This window comes from Lepidochelys olivacea (assembly GCF_965140295.1).
Source record: "Lepidochelys olivacea isolate rLepOli2 genome assembly, chromosome: 3".
Classification (NCBI taxonomy): domain Eukaryota; kingdom Metazoa; phylum Chordata; order Testudines; family Cheloniidae; genus Lepidochelys; species Lepidochelys olivacea.
In genome coordinates, this window is record NC_140413.1 from 205,407,818 (window position 1) to 205,434,307 (window position 26,490).

A 26,490-nucleotide genomic window follows, 5' to 3' on the forward strand; every position below is an offset into this window, starting at 1 on the left:
AACAATGCGAGTTAAACAGGATTAACAGTTTCATTTCAGGTTTCAGAGTAACAGCTGTGTTAGTCTGTATTCGCAAAAGAAAAGGAGTACTTGTGCACCTTAAATCAGAACATTAAATGCTCAGATAAATTGGTTAGTCTCTAAGGTGCCACATGTACTCCTTTTCTAGTTTCATTTCAGTTACTAGCAAGGTATTTTAGGAGCGGACTTCATGGTGCATACTGCGATTTTTAAGAGCTTACTCTTTTTGACATTCCTTATCTCCTCTGTCCAAACAGGATTGACAGGCAAAACAATACAAACTGCTGAGTCTGTGAAGAGTGTGATAAGCCAAAGGAAGCAACTTCCTTTCAGCTAGTTTTCAAGGAAAGTGTTGCACAACCTAGCCAGTCCTACAGTTGTGAGCTGTCATTTTAGATTTTGTAGGGAAAAAAGTTGCAGTGCCAAGAGGAGATCACAAATAGCCTTTGCATTAGTTGGGGACTAGAGAACATTTGCAACATATGACTCACTGTTGCACTTCTCTTCTTGGTTGCTGTAGTGCAGGGGTCCAAAAGAGGCTGTGGAAAAAGGGTAATGAATCCAAGTGATCGGTCACTTTAGCATCTTGACTAAAGCCTATGTTTCAAACTTTTGCTGATGGTTCATTCCAAATAAAAAGCTAGTTTAGTGTCACTAGGATAAGTGATTTTAACTTAACAAGTTTCTCTATAGTATAGAGACTGAAGTAAGCTTTACAGAAAGAAAAGTTTAGCAGAGGTTATCTACAGCTGGCTCATTCCACTGGGCAGGGACACATTCCAGGTGCATGCAATCCTGTGCTAATGAGCCACATGCAGTGATGAGCTGCCAAAATCTTAACCAGTTCCCTCCTCACCCCACAAGGGGGTCATTGCCCACCCCGGGCCCCTGGGACTCCTGCCCCATCCAACCCCCCTGTGTTTCTTGACAAACACCCCCAGGACCCCTGCCCCATTCCCCCACCTCCCCTCTCCCCAGAACCGGGCAGGAGGGTCTCATGGGCCACTGTAGTGGATACCCACCCACCCTTAAGAGCCAGAGGGACCTGCTGGGGGGTGAGGTGGGGAGTCCCGGCAGTGCTTACCTGGGGCAGCTCCCAGGAAGCACCCAGCAGGTCCCTCTGGCTCCTAGGGGCGGGGGAAGCATAGCTGCAGTGGGGGGAGCGGCCGCTCCCCCCACTGATCACATCGAAAGTGGCGCCTTAGGCGCAGACTCCGTGGGTGCTCAGGGGCTGGAGCACCCATCGGGAAAATTTGGTGGGCGCACAGCACCCACAGGCAGCTCCCCGCCCGGCCCCAGCCTACCTCCACTCCGGCCTCCGCCCCTGAATGCGCTGCCCTGCTCTGCTTCTCCACACCCCCACCCTGGCTTCCCGCGATTCAGCCGTTTGGTGAGAAGTCTGGGAGGGCTAAGAAGCAGGCAGCGGCTTCCACCCTTGGCCTGAGCTGGTGGAGGTGAGCTGGGGTGGGGAGTGGTTCCCCTGTGTGCCCCCCACCCCGAGTTACCTGCTGCAGCATGGGCAGCCCTCCTTCCCCCCGCCCCCCAAGCTCACCTCCACGTGCCTGAGTTTGAAGCCACTGCCTGCTTCTCAGCCCACCCCGGCTTCCCATGCAAACAGCTGATTTGCAGCGGGGGGCGCACAGAGAAGCAGAACGGGGCAGTGAATTTGGGGAGGGGCTGGAGGCAGAGCAGAAGTGAGCTGGGGCCAGGCATGGGGCGGGGAGCTGCCAATGGGTGCTCTGCACCCACCAGATTTTCCCCTTGGATGCTCCAGGGCCAGAGCACCCACAGAGTTGGCGCCTAAGGCGCCACTTTTGGCCGGTTAAATTTAGAAGCCCTTTTAGAACCAGTTGTCCCTTGTGGAACAACCGGTTCTAAAAGGGCTTCTAAATTTAACAACTGGTTCTAGCGAACCGGTGTGAACCAGCTCTGGCTCACCACTGGCCACATGCCTTGATCTCTGAACCAGATATGCTCACAGTGCTACTGGCAACTTAAAGAGTCTGCACTAGACTTTTGTAGGTTTCCCTCCCACGCCTGTGTTGGCACAGTTAGCTGCAGCAGCACTAATGCAGACTGGAGCTTACTAGGATGTCTGAAATACAGTTGCTACTGCTGGTCACACCCTTGTAGCGCCCAGGCACAGAAAGGCTTACACGCATTTTCCTAGCATAGACAGGGCTATGGAGGGGAGGTGACTGGACAAGGATCTGCATGTGAAAATACAGGCAGACTTTATTTCAGCGAGCAACAGGAGGCTGAGATTCAGCCTGGGGGCAAGGAATAGTATGAAGGTTGTTTTACTCTGGGGTTCTAGAGACAGCTAGTTATTTTCTCCTTCAAAAAAAAAAAGGGATGTGAAGACACCCATGCACGTTTTGAAGTCAGCCTGGGGTTGCACGCTCGACCTCTGTACCGTAATCAAATCCCATGGAGTTCCTTCCTGTAGTTGTGCAACTGGCTGCTCCTAGCCTGTCATAGCCCTTTACGTAGCTTATGTCTGAAGAAAAGCTACCACCCCACCCAGGTTGGTGGAACAGATTTTTCCTTCCGAAGTAAAAAGAATTCAAATACATGTGATTTGAGCTGGAGTCTAATTAAGCTGGCCCTCTTTGCCCTTAAAGCCCCAGCTAACAATGCAGAATGGGGAGCCTTTAACTTTGTATTAGTCTTAACGGAGGAGGAAGTTGCTATTCAATTGCTGAGACCAAGTCTGAACTTCCATTCAAAGCCTTCTTCTCTTCCTTCCTGCCCCAACTTGTGACTGGAGTAATCAATGCATTTGTAAAAATGGGTATTGTGATTCCCCCATAAATCTGATCAAACTTTTGGGTTTTTTTTTTTTGTTAAAAAGCAACTAGTATCTTCCCCACCGCCACAAGAGCAGACCTCTCAAGCAGCCAAGGCCCACATGTGGATCATGATGTGTGAAACACTCATAATAGGGACAAAAATAAATACAGCAAATTTTAAATCTTGTGTTTGTTCAGGCCTAGTACAGCTGGGCCTTGGTCTATCACTGGGTGCTCTTCCTGGCCTCTACTGCAATACTAATAAAATGCTGTGGGATTCCTTCCTTTAGTACAATGGCTCTTATAGAATTATGGAATTGAGGTTATTTCTGACAGTCAGCTTAAGAGTAGGAGATAGCACATGTATGTAGGTAACTTTGGAACTAAACTGAGGGACACTCATCTTGGACATCCCACTGTCTTTCAGCCCACAACCTCCCAGCTGTGGGGGGCTTTGTGGACACAATGTCGGTCAGCACAGCCAACTTCCTAGAAACCAGAAACTTCATCCTTATGGACTGGAGCACAGAGAAGAGGAAGGGATCACACTAGATCAGTGGCTCTCAACCTTTCCAAACTACTGTACCCCTTTCAGGAGTCTCCTTTGTCTTGTTTACCCCCAAATTTCACCTCACTTAACTACTTGTTTACAAAATCAGACATAAAAATACAAGTGTCAGCCACTATTACTGAAATATTGCTTTCTCTCATTTATACCATATTATAAAATAAATCAACTGGGATATAAATATTGTACTTACATTTCAGGATTTAGTACACAGAGCAGTATAAACAAGTCACCGTGTGAAATTTTAGTTTGTACGGACTTTGCCAGTGCTGTTTCTATAGCCTCTTGTAAAACTGGGCAAATATCTAGAGAAGTTGATGTACCCCCTCAAAAAACCCTGCATATCCTCAGGGGTACGGTGGAGAACCACTGGATAAACCAGTTTCATTATCCTGGGAAGGGTCCATTGGAAATCAGAGAAGGGGGGAGCAAGGGTTGAGACTATGCAGTCTGTTTTATATACCTCCCCCCATTACTACAGTATCTAAGCACATCACAATCTTTAAAGCATTGCTCCTCACAACACTGCTGAGTTAAGAAGCGCTATTATCCCCATTTCACATGTGGGGAACTGAGGCACAGGCACATGAAGGGCTAGATTGACAAAGAAATGGAGGCTTGGTGATGCTCAGCATCACCACACTTCACTTTTAGATGCTTAGAAAAATCATTGAGACTCACAAAGCCTGAGTTTGGCACCTAGGATCCCTTCACAAGGGATGGGGAGAGACAGGCACTTCAGAATGGGGTTCACAAAAGCCAGCATGCTAGGTGACTTGCTGCCTAAACTAGCCAATAGGACTCACCCCTTTCCCTGGGATATCCGAAGCCCCCCAGCCATCCTCCCCCTCACAGCGTTCAGCACCTAAATCCAGACTGCAGAGAGAGACACCTCCCACTGCTTGGACTTCTCAGCTGCCAATCCTCTCCTTGTGTTAAATAGCTATACCATTTTTGCGAGAAGTTCTCTTTTTTTGGGGGGGGCGGGGGGGTGGAGGGAGAAGGAAGACCTCCCTCATCAACTTCTAGCCCAGTGATTGGGGTACTCAGCTGGAGCAGAGACACCACCAGTTCTGGTTTCCCCCTCTTGTGGGGGGAGACAGAATTTTAAAAAGGGCTTTGCCACCTCTCAGGTGAGTGCTCTAAGCAGTAGGCTAGGAGATATTCTGATGTGGGGATCCCTCAGTCTCTCCTGTTGAAGCTATTCTTGTCGATAAATAATGAATCATTGGGCCAGAGAGAAAAAGACACCCAAGCAGGAGAATAACTCTGTACCTAGTGGTTAGAGCCCATTCCTGAAAGGTGGGAGCCCTAGGATCCAGTCCCTCTGCTCCATTGGCTACTTTTAATCACTTTCTCTGCTTGAAGCTGTTCTACTGCGGAGCTTCCCGAGTCACCCACAGCCAAACATCCCAAACCAAGTGACTCAGGCACTCATTTGAGTAGTGGCAGACCCCTGTTCAAATTTCTTCTCGCCCTCAGGTGGGTGACTTGAATCAGTGGTCTCCACATACCAGGTAAAGACCCTGACCACTGGGCTAAAAGTTATCAGGTCCTAATCCTCCTCCTGCACCTGCTTTGTGTAAGCTCACCTATAGTGGCCCAATTCAGTAAGCCACCTCTAAGCCAATGGCCCAGATCAGGCCCTGCAGGCAAGTTAAGTGGAGAACACCTAGGTTTCCCCAGTTCGTGCATTATGGTGGGGCTTAGGCATCAGCGTGCACCCAGAGACAGAAACAGGCAGACTGGGAACCTTTATGCAAAAATTTAAGCACAGAAGGAGTTCAGGCACCTACATGGCTCAGCAACAGCTCAGTGGGAGTTTTGTGAATCCCAGTGGGGCTGGATTCTAGGATTTAGATGCCTGAAGTGACAGCTTGGTGCTTAAGTCCTTTTGTGAATCTAGCCCTAAGTGAGTTGCTAACAGTCAAAAAAGTCTGTGGCAAAGCAAGGAAATGAACCCAGGCCTCCTGTGGCCCAGACTAGCACCCTAACCACTGGGCCATGCTCTCTTAGATGAGAGGCATTCAAGGGGAACAGTCTCTCTTGCCTTCCTAAAGCATCTAGACCCACGTGATTAGAGAATGTTGTGTTTGGGACTGTTCCATGTGTGAGGCCTCTCACAGGTGGAACCTCATCATTTCTGCCCTCCAGCAATGAACCATGGGAGCAGGGGTGGAGAAGAGAAAGGAACCTCTTCTGCACCCACTACCCAGAAACAGATGGTGGGAGGGCCTCCTCCACCCAGTGACCCCCTCTCTAGGGAGGGTGGTCGAGAGAGCTGGGAGATATTACTTCTTCACCCATGCAGTGGCACTTGAGGCAGCTGAGTGGGTGGTGGAAGGTGCTGGGGACAGCTCAGCAGGAAAAGTTGCCCAAGGTAGTTGACTAGTTGCAGGAGAAGCATCTTTGTGTGGCCCTGCGTGGGAAATGCCAAAGGCAACGGGCTGGGAGGATGGAAGGGATTAGTGCTAGTAGGGGCCCATGCTCACCTCCCCTTGCTACTGGTGCTCGTTTCCTCCTCATCTTCAGCATGCTGCAATCTAGTAGAGGGAACGGCAGGTGGGGAGGCAGATGCCACCTGTCACCCTGCAGAGTGCCCTCTAGCAAGAGGGGCAGAGTTAAGGTTGCTTAGATGCCTTGATTATGAATTTCTACGCTTTCAAATGTTTGGATATTTTGAACAACTGAATTTCTTTGATTTAATGATTGTTTTGATACAGAGTGTTTGTAAATTTACCTAGAAGTAGTGATATGTTCCCTCAGCTCTGACTCCAGCTTATGCTCATTTGTCTGGAAATGAAGTTAAAAAAAAAAGACAACTGGTACCATCTAGAGCAAGTGAGACTCCCAAAGTCAAATGCATTTGCCTACCATAGCTGCAAATTCAGTCTTTAAGCACCACATGACAAAGTCAAGTGCTTTCAGCAATCCACGTCTTATAGCTATTGTGCAAGTCCCTGAATTATGTTACTGATTTTATATAGTACTACTTATTTGTAACATTTTCCTAATATTAAGGATGCCAAACAATTAGATGTTATCATTTAAGTTACTGCAATAGATGATCCCATTGTTTAAATAATGGCTTGATAAGCCAAAGTTTCAAATAACCACATCAATAAACTTGCTTTGCAGAGCTTAGATACAGCATGTGGACACTAGCAGTAAGAATATACTGCAAATACTTGTCTCATCAATTTTAAGCATGTGCAAGAGCTCCTGATTAGGAAATTTAGTTATTAGCTAGGACACTGGAACAAGAGGCAATCACTACTAAAAGTGTAAACAAGGGGTGTCATTTTATGAAGTGACTTTGCTTTTAACCAGTTATCTTTAAAGCCACCCTTCTTTTCACGCAAAGCAACATCACCTAATTTCAACAAAATATATGTTAGCAGCTAGATCTTAGAGATTGTAGCCAAGAAACAAATATGGAAGAAGTGTTATGAGCAACCTTCCACAGCTGTATTTCTATTGGACACACTACAGCGCTATGTTCTAGAGTTCTTAAAATATCGAGAAAAAAATCTCAGTTCCATTTAATGTCTTTAGATGGAGGTTTTCCTGAATCTAGTCAGGAAAACTTACTTTGAAATATTCTAGAAGGACATCACTAGCAGTAATCTTAAACATTATAAATAATTAAAAATCAGGGCAATGCTGCATGCTTCAAACATCATGCACCTAATTTGATTTCCTTTTTGTTTCAGTAAAACATGTACTCAAGCCTTCATTTACTAGAATATATACAGTACAAAGAAATAGAAGGTTATGCAATATTGTAAATAGTTGTGCAACCGGAATAAAATCAAGACACGCAATAGTTCCAAAAGCAGCAGTTGCTTAGCCACATCAGTCCTGAAATTTTAATATGTTTTATAAGCAGTCTATTAAGCGAGGCATTTAACCAGAAAAACAGGACCATGCACTACATATGTGCAATGCATATTAGTGCAGATATTAAGGTATTAATAGCAACATTTCCCCCATCATGGATTTTAGCTGGGGAAGCTTAGAGTTGAAATTACATTAAATTTGTACTTTAAGCAAAGAAACTGAGGGCATGTCTACACAGGGATAAAAGACCCACAGCACAGCCATGGCTGGCCCACATCAACTGACTCTGGGCCGTGGGGCCAAAAATTGCTGTGTAGACAGTCGGGCTTGGTCTGGGAACCCAAAGCTCTGGGACCTTCCATCCTCACAGGGTCCCAGAGCTCAGGCTCCAGCCTGAGCCCAATGTCCACACAGCAATTTTTCAGCCCTGGAGCTGGAGCCCTGTGAGCCTGAGTCAGCTGACCTGGGCCAGCCATGGGTTTATCCCTGTGCAGACATACCCAGGGAGCAAGATGACATTGGCCCCTGTTTAGTGTTACTATTTTAGCCTTATTTGTTAAGCACCTGAGTGAGGTGGCTGGACTGAAGGGCAAACTACTGATCCAGATTGTTCTTCAAGAGAAGTCAGGAGGGCTGTGCCCACATAGTTCTGAAGATATCCCACAATTGTAATTCCACTGATGCTGGCACTAGTGGAAGTAGCATTACTGATGGGCTTCCAGTGTTTCAGGTTGAACATGACGACAGAACATGATGGCAGCATGCTGGCAGCCAATCTATACTAGTGCTCCCAGCCAGTGAGATTAAGCTGGGTGGATAAAAAGCAATTTTAAAAAAAGGGGGTGGGGGGCCTATTTAAATTGGGTTTTTTGATAACATGCTTTGAGGGAAAAATAAAACGCTTTAGATAAGTTTAAGATAACTTTGAGCTATAATGTATCTCATCATGGAATAGGGATTATAAATTCTACAGTATGAAAATATATTAGTGTAATTTAAGAAAAATTTTGTAAATGAGTTCCAATAGTTCATGGATTAGGGACCCAATTTTATGGGGTTCCACAGGCTTCTGTATAGATTTAGGTTAACCTTTCTATCTACCCAGTGCTCAGTCTAAAAGAAACCACCAGAGATGCACCAGTTTTGCAGTTCTCAAACTGTGGATTTGTGTCTCCAGAGGTAACATGCTTGTTAACAGCAAAAATGTTTTAAAATAAATATGTAAAGGTGAGAAACAACAGACCTCAACTCTATTGTCCCTCTGCAAATTTGTGTACACAGTCAATCCCTTACCTCTCTCTAAAAGTGCAAAGTTTCAAAAAGTCCAATGAATAGAAGATTGTTGGGGGCAGAATAGTTCTGGACAAGGAGAAGGAGTCTGGAGATAAATATGAAGCGAGGGACATGCGTCTGTTTTCTTACAATATGTTTGCTATTGAAGAAAAAAAATCCAGAATACTTGATGTTGTTTTAGTTAAATAAAATAATTTAAATGTCTCATGATGTTCTCCTAATACAGCATGGCAAGAAAATCCTCCAAATATTAATGATTAACCTATCGAATTGGAGATAGTTCACCTTCCCAATGACTTCATAAATATCTGCTTCAATTACCTTGGTAAATGAAATAACTAAACAATCATTCATTTTCTGATATAGCGGTAAAACTAATCTGAAAAGTGCTCAAAATAAATCATTGTTTAAAAATGTATAGTGTGCACCTTCTAAAAATGAAACCTACATCTGAGTTGTGAAGAATATGTATTAAGGTTATAACAACAAGAATGCACTTTTCTATAGAAAACCCATGATTAAACTGAGTCTTCCTGACTAGTTATTTAAATCAAACCCACCCCGAGATGAAGTAAAACTCACAGCCCTTCCATGTACAGAACTGATTTAACAGCAACAGAACAGGACCCAGTCTCATTTCACAGCAGCTCAGGAGGAGGTTTGAGACTCTCCATCCTGTCATCAGCACCGAGATTTGAGGGTATAGCAGCATTGAATCCTTGGCTTACAGCACATGGGCAGATCTGCATGCAGGACAGAACCATTAAGTACTAAGGGTATTCACTACAGTAAATGTCCAACCAGACATGCCATAGAGGTTATGGATCTGCTCCAGCTATGCTAGGAGTTGTGCAATAAATGCAACAATCCCTAAACCCTGCCGATGTTTGCAGAGATGCTGTGTGGATGGTGCACCGTCATCATTTGGACCCATTTGTGTTTCAGTGGTGCAGTTCTCCAACTCAGAGAATGGGTCGGAAACTGCCCACAATCCGCGATGACAGCCAGCCTCTTTAGACAGGTTTCAGAGTAACAGCCGTGTTAGTCTGTATTCGCAAAAAGAAAAGGAGTACTTGTGGCACCTTAGAGACTAACCAATTTATTTGAGCATAAGCTTTTGTGAGCTACAGCTCACTTCATCGGATGCATACTGTGGAAACTGCAGAAGACATTATATACACAGAGACCATGAAACAATACCTCCTCCCACCCCACTGTCCTGCTGGTAATAGCTTATCTAAAGTGATCATCAGGTTGGGCCATTTCCAGCACAAATCCAGGTTCTCTCACGGAAATGGCCCAACTTGATTATCATGCACATTGTGTAAAGAGTTGTCACTTTGGATGGGCTATCACCAGCAGGAGAGTGAATTTGTGTGGGGGGGGTGGAGGGTGAGAAAACCTGGATTTGTGCTGGAAATGGCCCAACCTGATGATCACTTTAGATAAGCTATTACCAGCAGGACAGTGGGGTGGGAGGAGGTATTGTTTCATACTCTGTGTGTATATAAAGTCTGCTGCAGTTTCCACGGTATGCATCCGATGAAGTGAGCTGTAGCTCACGAAAGCTCATGCTCAAATAAATTGGTTAGTCTCTAAGGTGCCACAAGTACTCCTCCTCCTCTTTAGACAGAATCAATTCAAGCACTATTACAGTCAAACTCAGGTCCTAGGGTTTGGGCCTTATAACAACTGTTCCATACAATGAAGCTCCCTTCCACTGCACATGAAAATGTGATGCAGCTAGCATCAAGCAGAGAGAAAGCTGCGAGTATGGCTTACCTGTCCTCCCCTTCCTCTCAGCAACATAAGTCCCAGTAGCCTCATCTACCAGCAGTGCTCTCTACAGGTGGAGCAGAATTTAAGAAAACTCATTTCCCCCAGAAGAGTCCTAGCAGCAGCAACCAGGAGAAGGAAGCAACTCTTTAGTCTCCAGGAGCAGCAATGTTAGTTCTCCTAGCAGGAGCCATCATCGTACTATCTGAGCACCAAGTCACTTTCCCTCTGACACTTGCCACTCACATCCTCCACCAGGATCAACCCAGGGCATCAGGGGACTGGAATCAATCCACTTGTCCTAGAAAGATTAACTTCTTCACCTACGGGCACCTAGGGCATTAAAGTGAACCCAAAAGGACAAAGCCTGCTAATACCTATGATCATCACACTTACACCACCACACTACTGTTCAAGTACAAGCCCCATAATTTAAGCCAGCAGTTGTCAATCAGAGGTCTGGGACCCCCCGTGGGGCTGCAAGCAGGTTTCAGGGGGTTTGCCAAGCAGGGCTGACAGACTCACTAAAGCCCAGAGCAGAAAGCTGAAGCCCCAGGCCCTGAGCCCCACCAGATGTGATGGAAGCTAAAGCCTGAGCAGCTTAGCTTTGCTAAGCCACCTGTGGCATGGGGCCCCAGGCAATTGCTACCTTCCAACACCAGCCCTGGCTTTTATATGCAGAAAAACAGGTGTGTCACAGGTGGTGCATGGAGTTTTTAAATAGCATGTTGGGGGGGGAACCTCAAAAAAAAAAATGGTTGAGAACCCCTGATCTAAACAATACAGTAACTGGTTGGGTAGCATGCTTTGCCTTCTGTTTAGGGCTTATTTTGAAGTGCAATGTACTAGTAGGACTGATTGAACACCAGAATATAGTCAGTTTCACTGGCACTTGCTAAATATATTCATGTTCCAATATTTGACCAGCTATAGAGCTGTTTGAGTTCTGTAGGACAGTATTTATCAGATAAATCTGTAAGTACTGGTGAAGTTTGTCAAGTAAGTGACTTGACTGAATAGTTACTTTTAAAGTATTGTATCCATTCCTTTCCTGGCTTCACACCACTTTTCCTTCCTCTAATAGATCATGCTGTTCTTTGCATTCCATTTCCTGTTCTCTTGATTCTACTCCTCCCCACCCCACACATAGCCCTCCTCCTTTCCGTGTGTTCCGTTTTCTACTTTTGCTGCTCCTTTCCTCTGCTTTGAAAAGTGTGCTGCGAGAGTGGGCAAATGTATGCCTATCCCACACAGGCCCATCCTCACATGGGTCTTGGAAATTGTTAGCCACTTGATACTGCAGGGACTAGCCACTGGACCAATGCAAAGTTGGGCAGAAGCAGGCACTGTCTGGAAAAAGCCAGCTTTCTCTCAGCTACTGAAAAAAGGAGAGAGTTAGAATTCCTACCAGTGTGTTGCACCTGGACCCTGCCTAGGGATTGGTATATCAGCCTCTTGCCACTAGGTGTGGCATGTTTGAAGCCAACCCAACTCCTGGGGAAAGGAACACACTTTTCTCCCATTCCCCAACCACCACCCCCTTCCAGATCTTCCTGATTGCTATGAAGGTTGGTAGTGCTGTCCACTATTCTACCACTCCCTCAGCTTTCTAGCTTTTGCAGGGGGAGTATCTCCAGTACCTTATCCCTCACCCACATCTGTTTTGGGATCTTCTTCCCCAGTAAATAATTCCACTACCTGCCGAGACTGTTTAGGTTAGCTTAACTATGTCACCCAGGGGTGTGGATTTTTCACACCCGTTAGCAACTTAACTGAGTCAACTTAAATTTTAGTTTAGGCCTGGCCTTAAGTCACTCTGGGGAAATTACTCCATCCTCAGCTTCCTTGAAACCAGAAGTCTAAAGAAAGAGGCAGGTTTGATTTCCCTGCTGGATGACAGACTTGTAAGTTGCCAGGGAGGGCACCTGCTCCAACTCTGTACCATTTTGCTATCTCTAGACACCTTCTAGATTTTTAATAACTTTAAGCAGCTTGCCACTTAAGTTTGTTTTAAATCAGTTAAGTAAACTCCTAATGGTCATCTCTACCCTTTCCCTTTGCTTTCCCCAAGCTAGACCAGCACACCACTCCTCCCAGTCCTTTCCCACCTCCAACCTATCCTACTCACACCCTGACCACCTTCCATCACAGTGTAAAAGCACATGGTCTCAGCTCCCAACAAGAAGCTTAGCTTATGAAGCAGAGGTCAGACACCCATCCTGCTTGATAGTTAGGGCCCAAAGACATTCAAGAACAAGCAGAATCTAAGCTTTTGTTTAAAGTACTTACCTAATCCTTGAGCCACAATTGGAAGGTTACACAAGCATAATCAGCACAGTTGCCTCCCTGACCCTGTAAACAGCTTGAAACAGTGATTGAAATGCTGCTTCCCACTAAGTGCACTGGGATGTTAATGCCACTTTAATGTCAGCATAACCATTCAATTACAGGTTTCAACAGAGTTGGGGAAGAGACCAGAAGTGAAATCCACAAAGAAAGAAACAGAGGGAAGACAGAGGGAGTAGGAACATCTGTGGTCCTAAAAGGGAGCCAATTTTCTGACTACATGATGCTACTTCTAGATGAAATATTGATATAATAAGCAGTGAAAAGTTTAGTTACTACACTGAGACCATGCTCTGTCTAACCTTGATGTTCATGCAAGTCTCTCAAAGACCCCAGGGGAAACTTCATCACAGATTGAAGGCTGGGCAGTATTGTAATTTTAAGTTTATTCCTGGCCCAGAGCCCATAAGAACTCTGTCCTCCCCACAACCCAGTTGAAAGGGGCTTTGTCTACACTGATTCAGAGAAGGCCTTCTGGTCATTAAGACAATTCCATTGAGCTAATAGCTGAAGAAAACACGGTTTTTGTCCATGCCAATAATCTCAGTGTACTGCAAGAGAGCTTCTGAGAAGTTAAATAACTTCTGCTTTCCTCCACATTTTAGAACAGAAGTACACAAGGGAAGCCAAGTGAGACTTCATGGTTGCTGTGAAGTGTATTACAAAAATACGTGCAGGTTCTAGTTTTCCTCATTTTTACTGGAGAATTTAAATTTAAGGTGCCCCTTAAAAGCCACTCTTCTAGAGGAAAGTTTCCAAGACTCCAACAGGAGAGACTGCCTCAGACATTTATAACTCTCCCCCCTCATCTTTCCCCTGCCAAACTAGTGATGGTGGTCTGATCTAAGGGCAACCACTACATTGTTCAGTGTGCAGGAGAAGTATAGCAAGCATGGCAATTTTAAAAGGCAATGCTCCTATTAAAAGCCATCACAGACACAAAAGTTTACGTTTTGTAACGCCAGCCAAGGGGCTTAATCAATGCTGGGGCAGTTTACTGCTATAAATGGATATTCACACAGCTTGGCTAATATCTTGGAAAAATGGCTAACACTAACTAGTGCTAGCTAAAGAAAGTGTAAAGTGGGCTCTGAGTCATCGTGGGGTGTGCCAGATAAGTATAACTCAATAGGTTTCGGTTTTAAATTAATTTGAATTGGCACAACACTGTTAGAAGTCTGCATGTCGCAGCAGATACCACACTAAGCTAGTGTCAGTCATTTCTATGATGGTGAGTATTCTGTTCTCCCACAAGAGCGCTAACATGCCAAGTCCCTTAGGGCTCACTGCTCCAAGATGCAAGGTACAACCATTAAAAGAAAACTATCAACATGGACTGTGATTAAGGACATGCAGCCTGTGTTTCATCTAGAAATCATGGCTGTCTCACAGGTAATAGCATGACTCTGGGAGACTGGATCATGAAAGATCAGCTGTCTGAAACTGACTCCAGGAAAGACTGAAGCAATGCTAACTGGAAGAGGTAATCTTGTTTGAGCACCAGCAGTTGATATGCATTACTTGAACTTTCATTTGTTCAGTACTTCCATGAAATATTCAATATAGTTTATTTTGACATTTTGTTCCATTTTAAGGCTACTGCTATTTCTACCTTTTGTTTCTCTTCCTTCCCCATCCTCCTTTTTGTTTCACCACCCTTTTTCCTAAGTTTGTGCATCACCTCCTTCCTCCCCTCTATTTTATTCCCTGCAACTCACATTTTCCCCAACCCTCTTGCAAGCTTCACTAAGACTCCATCCCTCAATCAGTCTGTTAAAATGATCAGCAGTTAAGCAGTGCTGACATAAGCTTTAGAGTTCAAATTCAAAGAGTTTACCCCCCTCCATCATTACTTTAGCTGCCTGCAGACTCAGGAAGACAACAGCACATCATGACAGGTTTCAGAGTAGCAACCGTGTTAGTCTGTATTCGCAAAAAGAAAAGGAGTACTTGTGGCACCTTAGAGACTAACCAATTTATTTGAGCATAAGCTTTTGTGAGCTACAGCTCACTTCATTGGATGCATTCAGTGGAAAATACAGTGGGGAGATTTATATACATAGAACATGAAACAATGGGTGTTACCATACACACTGTAAAGAGAAAAAAGAAAAGGAGTACTTGTGGCACCCTAGAGACCAACAAATCCACTCGAGCATAAGCTTTCGTGAGCTACAGCTGCATCCGATGAAGTGAGCTGTAGCTCACGAAAGCCCACACTCAAACAAACTTGCTACTCTCTCAGGTGCCACAAGTACTCCTTTTCTCTTTGCGAATACAGACCAACATGGCTGCTACTCTGAAAACAGTAACGACAGTGATCACTTAAGGTGAGCTATTACCAGCAGGAGAGTGGGGGGGGGAGCTTTTTATAGTGATAATCAAGGTGGGCCATTTCCAGCAGTTGACAATAACTTCTGAGGAACGGGGGGGGGGGGGGTGTCACATCTGGAAAGTTCTCTTTGCAACCATGGAGGCTAGACAGACCAAGTCAGCCATATAAGTAGACAGAGACCAGATCCTGCCCACAGGTCAGGTATTTGGCTTAAGGCAATCTGTTTTCGTGCCCTTACACACTCCCTTAGTACTTCACTGGAGCTGTGGGTATTAAGCTGATGTTGCCTTTTCCTCCCTACTGTATCAACACACAATCCTAGAGTACAGGGAGCATTTTGTTTAAGGCATTTGGGGTTTCAGCTTTCAAAGACACTGAAGTCACTCAGGAGGAGAGCTATTCTGCGTTGCCTCCACAGGTCTCACGTGGCTAGGGTCAGTAGTCACGGTGCCCTGGGGAGGGGCCACGGTGTGTTAGCTACAGCACCAGCCCTGCCCCCGTGGTACAGGCACAGTCAAGACACACACACAGGGGAATTCAAAGCAGGGGGCAGGCAGCAGAGCAGGGAGCGAAGACGGGGACAGGGCAAAGTGCGCAGCACAAGGGGGAGGCAGGTTACAGACCTATCCCCGGGCAGAGCCCAGCCAGGGGCTCCAGGACGGGCAGCCAGCCCCACCGGTGGGGGGGGGGTCAGCCGCCCCCCAGCAGGGGTGGCTCAGCCAGCAGCCCCTTGGCAAGGAATAGGGATGTTTGGGGGTCACAGCCCCACTGGGAGGAGGATCCAGCCCGGGGAAGGGGCGAAGCGGCCCCAAGGGAGAGGGAGCGGGGGGGGGTCTCAGTCCCCGGTAGGGAAGCAGCCCCCAGAGGGGGGGGCTAAGCCACCAGGGCGCCCCACAGCGACACGAGCCCCGCCCCATACCTTCCTCTTCTCCTCCACCTCCTCGGGCAGCGCAGCCATAACGCCCGCCGCTGCTCACCCACAGCCGCCCCCTTCCCTCAGGGCCCGCGGCGGCTCATATAGGCTCAGGCCACCTGACCCACGCGAGCGGGGCCGGGCGCCGCCTCCTCAGCGCCTCCCCCACCTTCCCAGCAGCACGCGCGCGGCCCACCATAGAGACCTAAACGTGTTTCCCAGAAGGGGGAGCACGCGCCCGGCTTGGGGAGGCCATTTTGGCTCCGGGCGGGAAAGCCCGGCTAGGCATGTACGCTCGGCGACCCTGCCCTTAGTTGGGAAGTGGGCGTCACCCGTCTCCGTCACGTGTTCACACCCCCCCTCTCCTATCACAACTGTAACCTTCCGCTGACGTAAATCTCAACCGCCGAGCTCCGCGCCGAGGAGGGAGGCGAAATGCATTGTGGGTGTTCTTCGGATCAAAGCTCTGTACAGCCGATAGGCTGAGGGAAGGAGGGAGAGAACAACAAATCCCGAGAGGCGGCGCGCTGTTCTGGCGGGAAGGTAGCGGCGGGCCGGGCGCTGAGTGAGCGGAGGTAACGGTGTTAACGGTTGGAGGGAGAGCGTTCGGCTGGGGAGCGGGGCAAGGGCCCCGAGTCTGGCGAGAGAGACGGGTTCGGCTGGGCTGAGCCGTGTCCCCCTCTGGCCGGGCCCCCGGTGGGGCAACAGCCTCCCGCTGCCGCCGGCTGGGGGAGCTGCCCCAGCCGCGTGGAGACAGAGTTCTCCTCAGGGAAGGAGGCACTGTACTAACAGCATCCAGCCCTCTTCACCCCGGACCTCCCAGCGCTTGGCAAAGGAGGACAGCGCCGTCATCCCACACTTTATAGATGGGGAAACTGAGGCACGGAGCCAGGACAGTGACTTGGCCATGGGCACCCCGCAGCCCAGTGACTGGGCTGGGAACAGAACCGAGATCTCCCGCCTCCCAGTTTGCCGTTGTAGTCACCAGGCTAGGCTGCCTCACTGCAACACACATCCCCAGAGAGACCTTTTAACTTTCTCTGTTAAAGTCAACATCCAGGAAGGGGGACTCTCACCTCAATGCAGTGAAAACTGGCAACACGTGTTGCCTAGTGGTTAGAGCACTCGACTGCTCAGGGATCTTGGGCAAATAATTTTGCCTTTTGTGCCTCAGTTTTCCCCATTTGTGAAACGGGGGTAATGTTACTGACATTCTTTATAAAGGGCTTTGAGCGCTATGGATGAAAAGTACAATATCAGAACTAGATACTATTGTTATAAATAAGTTAAGTAATGCTCATTGCAGTTACCACTGAGGTGGCATTAGTGGCTTTTATTTGCCACCCAGTAGGCAGCAGTCTTCTTGGCATACGTGCAACTCTAAGGCACGTGACCAGGATTTATCACTGAATTTGAAGGAGTAGGACTAGATTTTTTTTTTAATTGTCTCTCTGTACAGCGAGTGTAGGCAGAGTTTAATTTTCCTTTGTAAGTGATCATGGGTTCTTTACATACAAACATCATGTGATTCAGGGCATAGAGCTTAGTATTCTCCTTCATAAAAACTCAAAAATGTCCTTTAGTTTGTATTCGTCATAAGACTTTCTTCTGTATGTCGGCATGAGAGGTCAATGGGCACGTGCATGCTAGCAGGTAGGTTATAAATTTCCTCCAATCCCTAAAATTGGTAGTGTGAGCAAGGGAGAATGGATTATCACCCTACCCAGATTTTTGTAATGAAACAATGCTTCCCTGAAATAACTTGCTTCTGGTAACAACGGCTGACCTTTAGATATCAATTTGCTATGCTCACCACTTCACATCATTTCATACACAAGATAGTATATTTTGACAGTCTTTAGAATTTATATCTCTTTCATAATTTACAAACATCACTTCTTATTCTTTGTCTAGCAAGTAGCAAATTATGACCGGTAACTGACCTAAATCAGAGACTGGAAATAATTCTATTAAAAATGAAGAGTGGTCACAGGATTAAAAAATAGTACCTATTGGCAAGAACAGATTGTTTTAATTAATTCTCTATTCAGTTAAGCTTCTGTTCAGTGATAGCAAACATGAAATATAAGGCTCACAAGAAACCCAAGGTGGACTGATTTTATAATTGTGACTGAGAAGAACTGAAACAGATGTGTATTTAATGCAAACTACAGTACTTCTTTACACTACCAGAAAGAATAAATGTATTACTAAAAAGAAGGGATCCAGCCCCTACTGTAGGAAGAGCAAAACTGGAGAAAAACATCCTGCCACCAAATAAAAATAAGAAGTAATACAAAAATTGATATTGTTCAGGTTTTACTCAAAGCTTGTGCAATTAATTTCAATGAGATTGAACTGGACAGAATTTAGCCCATTACATAAAATCAATCTACATGGTTACTACTCATGATCTAATTTTGGCAATAGTTGCACACCTTGTCTTAGTAAGAAAATGATTGGAATGGATTGGATTGCCCTTCCCTACTACACCTGACTGCTCTATTCTTGTGTGCAGGCAGGAAACTAAACTTGACAAGAGTCTGAATGTCAGGATGCTCAGAGCAAGATTCATGTCAATTTCCCATTGTTGCACACTGGAAAAGAGCTATCAGATATAAGAGGACATGGCAAACATAACAGGACACAACACAATCCTAATTTTTTTTTTAAGTAGATCAAGATTTTGACTTATCCCTTTAAGCTTGGATACTGTCATCTCTGCTATACAAATGTAATAAATTGGGAAATTGTATACTTTGGTATTCAAAATGTCTTGGTAGGAAAGGTTTCCTTTTTAAAAGTACTTTGTTTTTATTCTAAACCAGAAAAAATGATAATAGCTATATTGACCAGGAAGTTATGGTTTCTTTTTCATTTCCACTACATTCCTTATGGTTAACTTATATTATACAAACCAGTCCAAACAATTCTGGGATGGAACAGCTTGTATTGTGATTTTTCTTGTTTTTGTTTTTTTTTTCCTCTCTTTCTCTTTTATAGTCCACGACGTAATCCTAAAATTACTAGCAATTCCCTTGATGAATTGCTAGTAAGGGAAGCACCTTAACTGGGACTGCATAAAGTCCTTTGTCACTAGGATTGCTCCATCTACTAAGCTGTAAGCGCTTTTGGGCACAGATCTTGCAAGTTGTTCTGTGAGCCCCATTGACTTCATCGGGACTCCGTATGAGCACAGGGATGTCCCTGTCTAGACTAATTTATAAGATCAAGACCTTTGTATTTTTTTTTCCTAGTACTCCTACTGTTTGAACAGCGTGTGGAGTGTTTGAGAAATGCAGTGAATGAAATGAAAAATACTGAAGTGTTTCAAGAACAAAGCAGTCGTGTTAGCTTGTAATACATATTGCCTGCATGTTTTATGCAAAACATGGAATGAAGTAACTTTGATTGCTAAGTGGATAGCTCTCAGTAGAGGAAACTTAAGCCCTAATAGTGCAAAGACTTGTGCCTATGTTTAATTTTAAGCATACTAGGAAACAGTTATTTCAGTGCAACTACTCAGGGTCAGAACCAAAAATTGCAACTACAACATACTTTTCAGAGCCAGACTATAAGATAGACTATCTTGGTCTGCAGCTTCTATTAAAGAAATATCCTAAAATGTCTTAGCTTAAAAATAGGACTTGTTTTATTCTCAGTTAGAAAAAAGATCTAAATTTTTAATTTAAAATATATATTTTCCAAAACAGCTTAAACTGGTATTTGAAGATTGCGAATATTTTTTATTTCCCTTCTCTCAGGCTTCTCCAAGTCTCAGCTCTCCAGATTCTAGGCTGTACATAAAACTGCTGGCTGCTTTCTCACACGTACCAAGAACAAACAGATCCCCACCATTCCCAAAGAGCTCATCTTCCCTCTCTAGTCAGTTAATTCTGCTCCAGGGACTTGCTTCTGTCTAGCCCATGTAGCTTGTCTCTTTCTCCCTGCATGTAGTACCATCTTCTCTGTACCCTCCTACAGTTTTGCTACTGTAAGAGGCAGAGCCTTCTGCACTGCAGCTTCTCCCACTTGCAACAGCCTTCTCTCCACCTCATTTCAAATCAGAAAATAATTTTTCCTCTTGTCTATACCTCTTATTTTATCTTTCCATTTGCTATTATTTCTCACTGTTACTGTATTGTTTAACTCAAAGTGGTTGAAGTTCAGTTGGTATGAAAGGCACTAATGAATACTGTGCAGCTTTAGTATCCTCAAGCTATCATCTCCCTTTACAAATTAAAGAGTTGCAGTAACTCTTCAAATCATGGAAATTCTTTTTCTACAGTGGGAAATTATGGAAGGTTATGAATGCTCCTAACGGAAGAAAGAAAACTCTGTTTAACCATCTATAAATGCTGCTTCAGGGAATGAAATCCCTCAAGCTATTAACCAGAAAATCTGGGAGACTAAAAATGCTGTTCACAGAACATTTTTGCAAAAATCAAGTCCCGTGTGTGTGCCTGTGTATCTCCTCCTACCTTTGTAGCAAGAAGAAAAAAGAGAATGGTTATGAACAAGTTGACCAAGAAAGATACATGAACTTGGTCCGTTCTGTCACATCTTCCAAAGCCAGCCCTCAGACACCGGAAACATTGTTTGAAGAAGATAATCTGATATATGGACCAGTGAGTAAATTTAAGCCTCCAGTTAAGGATGTTGAAGCAAAAATTCCAAAAAACTGGGTCCCTCTGATAAACTCCAATAAGAGAGCTTTGCCTTCAAACAGTGACGGAAAGCACCTGCTGAAAATCAGTTTACAAAGGCACAAGGTGCCCAGTGTGACGAGTGTTCTTCAGCAAACCATGCCTTTGGACCAGGCATTCTACCTGAAGAGGTGGAAGCAGCGGATGATTCTGGAACTTGGAAAGGATGGTTTTGCAGAATATACTAAAAGTAAGTCTAACCAAAGTGCTTCTGAAAATAATGGGCCGTGCTCAATAACATAGCTGCCGGATCTGGCCCTAGAAGACACACACTTTGCATATCCATATAGCAGCGTCCATTTCAGAATCCCAAAGCACTTCACAAGAATGCCTGGTATTAGTGGACCACATTTTGAGGCCTTCCCTGATTGCTTATTCAGGGACACTCCCATTGACTACAAGAACCACAGGGGTTGGACCAATAACCTAATAGTACTTAGTGGTAAAATGGGATTCGAATTTAGGAGTTCCTTGCTCCAACTCCCATTATTTTGGTAGTACTTGCTAGAATCTGCAACAGGTTGATACTTCCCACCTGATTTATGGAGTTTGAGTAGCACTTCTACAGATAGAATGATATATATATTTTTTTTAATGTTTGGGAATAAAGTGGCTCACTGCACTATATAACTGATTGTCTGAGGATCATAGGACACCCAGAATTTTTGAATAACTGGACATGACCGTTCTGGAGACTTTGATATTTGCATTCAGGGACCCAGACATGGAGTGCAAACTTCAAAGCCTGCTGGCCAGTTATCTGATTTTAGACCACTGTCTGTCTCAACAGGTCTGAGGCTCTAAGAGTCTTTGGTCCTGCTGTGTGCTCCAAACCAACCAACATTTGGGCAGCCACACAGCTTGCTTGATATACTGAAGTCCTTAACTTTATATGTGAATTCCAAGTTTTTCTGTGAAGTCCTAGTGCATATCAGGTCTTTAATTCATAAAGACTGTTAACTGATTTTCCCCATGGTCAGTGGGGCTAAGGCACCCTAGTCCTGCTGAAATGCCCAATCTTGGGGGTGCTGGCTAGCTCTTGTTATACCTAGAGCTTGGTTAATACTTTGAAACTTCTTACATAAATTTTTGCTCAACTGAAAAGCTGAATTTGCTGTATTCACACTGCGTCTGTGTTCTTGAATATTTTCATGAACAAACATATTAGCAAGAATGTTCTACAGAAACAGCACATTTTAAGCAGCTATCATTCCTAACTCAAACCTTATCCTAAGAGTTGTGTTCTGTCAGGTAGCAGATGCATCCAGTTAAAACTAACCATCACAGCTTTGATATCAAATACGATGAACTGCTCAAAAGCATTCTACAGGCCAACACTGATTCATAGAAATTGTATGGCAAATATGTTTGACTAAAGAATAAATCTGACTACATCGTCAATTGCTCCAGGACAATTCATGAACACAGGCTAATTTAGATTAATACCTTAAATAATTCCATTATTTGTTCCCTTCCTATACCCTTGAAGCTGTTTCAGCACCAAAATGGGGCTGATTTTAGAGTCTCAACTATATAGTAGTTTTAAAAATACATATTTATCCCATATATGAGCATTGCTTATTAAGAAAGGGGTTTTAAAGGTCTTTTTTCTGTCATCTTTCATAGACATCTTCTTTCAAGGAAAACTATTCCATGCAGCTTTGGAATCTGTCTTTTTATCTGAAGAGGTCCCGTTGAAGGAGCAGGAAAAAGATACCACGGTCTCTGGCTACTTAGCCAGTGTGCAGCATGTCCTGAGAGACATCAGTGGAGTAAAAGCTCTTGAAAGTGCAGTTCATCATGAGACTCTTCACTATTCAGGGCTTGTAGATTGTGTGGCTGAGTATCGGTGAGATGCTGGTTCTCCTGTTATATCGCACTGTGTTTTATATGACTTTGGTGACCAAACAGCTGGCTTGTGGGCCAGATCTGACCTATTTGATGTTATGTGGCTAAGATGGTAGGACACGTCGCATATGAGCTGGGAGGTTGAGTGGTCTGGGGGAGGAAGCCAGAGAGACTGCAAAGCTGAAGAAGCATCAAAGCAGCAGCACCAGGGATGGAACATGGGAGGTCAGGCAGGTTCAGGATGAGAAATAGGGATTGGAGGAGAGGAACAGGGGAGATCACACAGATTGCCCTGCTAACAGCAGTGCTGCTATTCTTTTAGCAAGCCATCTCTGCACAGCAATGGAGTGGCACGTTAGCACGAAAGGGCTAAGTGAACCAAAGTGGTGTCATTTAGAACTGCCATTGGTATTTGTACTACTTAGTCCCTGGATCTAATCCAGCCTGTGCAGAAGGAGTTCATAACTCAGGCTGGCACCAGCAACGTGATAATAACAAATGACACCTCATCAGCAGGAAACAGGAGAAATAGAGTAAAGTGTTTGACTTACGAGTCTGACATCACGTTTTTTTCATTAGCACATAGTTTAACTAAAATACTCCTCTTTTGCTTGGTTTTACAGAGGCCAGTTATGTGTGATTGACTGGAAGACTTCAGAGAAATCAAAGCCGTATCTCCGGAACACATTTGACAACCCACTACAGGTTGCAGCATATACCGGAGCCATAAACCATGATGCTAATTATGACTTCCAGGTCAGTAGGCCTACTACCTGCTGAGACAAGCAGCAGTGCTCACATCAACTTCATTTTCCCCACTCACGTCCTCTAGTCACCCCCATCCAAGATAGAACTGCAGCTAGCATTTACACACTTGCACCTGTCCCAGCCTAAGTTAATTCCATCATCATTGCTGCTCCTGCTGCCTCCCTTGGTCAGCAGTATGTTGTCAGTGTACTCAAGGAACTTTTCACTCATCAGGCCCTTAGCAAATGGCACAACTATTGAGAAGTGCTGAGCTCCCAAATCTCCAACTGAACTCAGTGGGAACTACAGGTGCACAGCCCTACGGAAAGTCAAACCCTAACGCAGCAAGCCAGTTTACAGTGAGAACATAGCACGTGGCAACACACAGTGGGGGAGAAGAACCATCCAGCTCCATGCTGCTTTGCGTGAGCATGGCACGTGAAAGGGGAGGAGAGGAATCAAACTTGAGAGCAGGCAGACAAGGAAATGAGCTAGCAACAAGCACCCCTCATTGCCTCCTAGAAGAGTGCCTTACTCCACTGGCAATTGAATGGATGTGGTTAAATGCCCTCCTTAAACCATCCGGGAACATTACTCCATTCCTTGGCGGTGAAGGGAAGTGGTGCCCATTACTCAACAGCTGAGGAAGGGACGTGTGTTTATAGACTCCAAAGAGGGTCAGCTTGGGCTGAAGGATGGCAGTTCCTGATTTGGAGAGGGAAGATTAAAGCAGGAGAAAATGACAGGATACCCAAGGCCCTGTCAAGGACTTTTTAGGAAAGGAAAGAAACAGATCAGTTAAGCTGAGGACTTGTATAATGCTATGGCAGGATCATTTCTCTGAGAAATATAGGAAGTAGCTACATGGTTCTGTTCCCTCTCTTTTTTTTTTTTTTTTTTTTTTTTTAAATGGCTCTGTTAGGCCAATGATATCACTTTATTCTTCACTGTTAACTTTTTATGTTGTTTTATTTGACAAGTCTGATAGTTAGTGGAACATGCAGAAGGAACCATTTCCTTACAGCCTGATTTGCTGAATGGCATGGGCCTGAATCTGTACTGGCACAAGCAAAAATCTACTCAAAGTCCATGGGAATTTTGTCAGTGTCCAGAACACAGGATTAGACCCTTAAAGCCTGATATGTAGGATTGCTGAGCACATACAACTCCAAGTCATTGGGCACTTCCATACCTTGGAAAACTGGGCTCCTAGTGCTTTATTGTGAATAACATTGCTTATTAAAGTTAGTGGTTTTTATTTTAGCTTTACATTGATCTACGTGGTGAAAATGCAGTTTAATCTTGGGAATAGTCTACTGAACCTGCCTGTTGATATTGAACAACTGATGTTATGCTTTTCATTGCAGGTTAATTGTGGACTTATTGTGGTTTCTTATAAAGATGGTTCCCCTGCACATCCACATTTCATGGACTCAGATCTGTGCTCTCAGTATTGGAACAAATGGCTCCTGCGCCTTGAAGAATACACAGAGAAGGAAAAAAAACAATAATTCAATTGAGACAAGTTAGAGGGGTATGATCTGAGCACAGAAGTGAAGCAGGAAGTCCTGAGTTTTAATATAGTCTCCAATACTGACCCTCTTTGACCTTGGGCAAATCACTTAATATCTCTGCCTCAGTGTCCATTTGCAAATTGGGTCTAATACTTGCCTACTTCACAGGGGTACAAAGAGGATTTAATGGGACAACTTAAATTGGGCTGATATTTACATTTTGCAGCAAGCTTTTATAAAACCTGAAATCAATAGAAATGTTCTGACAATTAAAGAAAAAAATCCAGTTAAAAGTTTATGTAAGCAAGCTATCACACTCTTGCAGTGTTTGAAACCTAACCCTTGCTGAACTGAGAACATGAAAGTGAAATTGACTCTGAACCAAAGCAAAACTTGCATTGTCAGAGCTGAGTGAAATGCAAACAATAAAAGCATAGGTAGTGACAAGTAGACTTAATTTTAAACATTTCAGCTCTTGTTAATCTCTCATCTGTTTACAACGTATGATTTTTATGTTGACAGTGTCCCTTTGAAGGCAGAAAAACTACAAGTGCTAAGAATTCTAATTAAACCTTCATTAAGCAATCACTCAGGATGTTAAGACAAGTTGGTTGCTTTAGCAGACATGCTCCACAAAAGAGGAGCAGAAATATAATTTGCATAGCTGAAGACTACCCCTAAGAACCATATAAAACAAGAGGTTGCTCTAACAAGAGGGAGCTCTCCTACAGACTTCTCTGCCTTCGTACAAAGCTGCGTCTCTCACATAGAGCAAAGTGAGAATGAAACTGAGGCTTTGTATCTTAGCCCCCAATTGAGCAATGAGTCCCAAGCAAAAACTCTTGTGCCAACACTGCCCCACTGATTTCACTGGGGTGTTCCATAAACGAAGGGGGCTCACCCATGCAGAGCTAATTGCAGGATCAGAACCTGGGGCGGGGGGGAGAGATGTATAGTGATGCCTGAATATTTTTCAGAAACCTTAGTCTGTGGTTTTGAAATTTAAGAACTGATGATTTAAGAACTGAAAGCTGATGCTAGTTCTAAAATAAATAAGTAAAAACGGCAACCATATCCCTCACGGACTAGAAAGGTATCTTGCTTTCTGTTAATACGTTAAGTCGACTAAATAAGTTTATTGATTAATAATTAGTCCTAAAATACAGGAGTCACTTTTGAGACTCATTTCATAAAAACGAGTTTGTAAGAAGGGAGAGTAACAAGATAGTGTTGTAAATGTTGAATAAAAACTATGGGGTAGTTCTTAGATGGTGTTGCTTTGTGTATGTGTCAACTTTTCTCATTTGTTTCATTCCTTTGAATCATACACTTGAGCTTTTCTTGTCATCACTCAGAATTACGTATTTAAGTACAGCTAATCCATAATTTTAAGGACTACCAACCGGACAGTACCCGAAAAGGACTGAACAGGTTTGCTTTTGAACAGAAAAAGGGCCATGCTGGGTCAGACTCATAGTCCATGTAGCCCAACAGTTCTCAAACAGTGGGTTGGGACCCCAAAATGGGTCACGACCCTTTTTTAATGGGGTTGCCAGGGCTGGCATTCGCCTTGCTGGGGCTTGGTGCTGAAGCTGAAACCCAACACCCAGGGCCAAAGCCCAAGGTCTTCAGGTTATAGGCTCCCTGCCTGAGACTGAAGCCCTTGGGATCTGGATTTGGCCCCCCCACCCAGGGTGGTGGGGCTTGGGTGAGCCTAGGCTTCTGTCTCCCCTCTAGGGTCGTGTAGTAAATTTTGTTGTCAGAAGGGGGTCACAGTACAATGAAGTTTGA

General features: G+C 44.6%; 2 protein-coding genes across 3 annotated transcripts in view; one reads left to right on the forward strand and one right to left on the reverse strand.

The window, feature by feature from the left end:
- SNX5 (sorting nexin 5) overlaps window positions 1-16,047 on the reverse strand; it is a 37,894-nt gene extending 21,847 nt beyond the window's left edge. Inside the window, exon 1 of the mRNA XM_084623411.1 lies at window positions 15,891-16,047. Coding sequence (XP_084479537.1) covers window positions 15,891-15,929 — 39 coding nt within the window. The 5' untranslated portion in view covers window positions 15,930-16,047. The remainder of the gene's footprint in view (window positions 1-15,890) is intronic.
- A 284-nt stretch (window positions 16,048-16,331) lies between these two features.
- MGME1 (mitochondrial genome maintenance exonuclease 1) lies at window positions 16,332-25,966 on the forward strand. 2 transcript variants are annotated; one of them, XM_084625275.1, is made up of 5 exons: window positions 16,332-16,459; window positions 20,173-20,780; window positions 22,217-22,439; window positions 23,062-23,194; window positions 24,553-25,966. In XM_084625275.1, the coding sequence occupies exons 2-5, from the start codon at window positions 20,240-20,242 to the stop codon at window positions 24,694-24,696; spliced, it is 1,041 nt and encodes a 346-aa protein (XP_084481401.1). In that variant the 5' UTR covers window positions 16,332-16,459; window positions 20,173-20,239; the 3' UTR covers window positions 24,697-25,966. The 2 variants fall into 2 exon arrangements, with proteins under 2 accessions (XP_084481401.1, XP_084481402.1); XM_084625276.1 differs by lacking the exon at window positions 16,332-16,459 and adding an exon at window positions 16,468-17,537.
- Window positions 25,967-26,490: the final 524 nt, after the last annotated feature.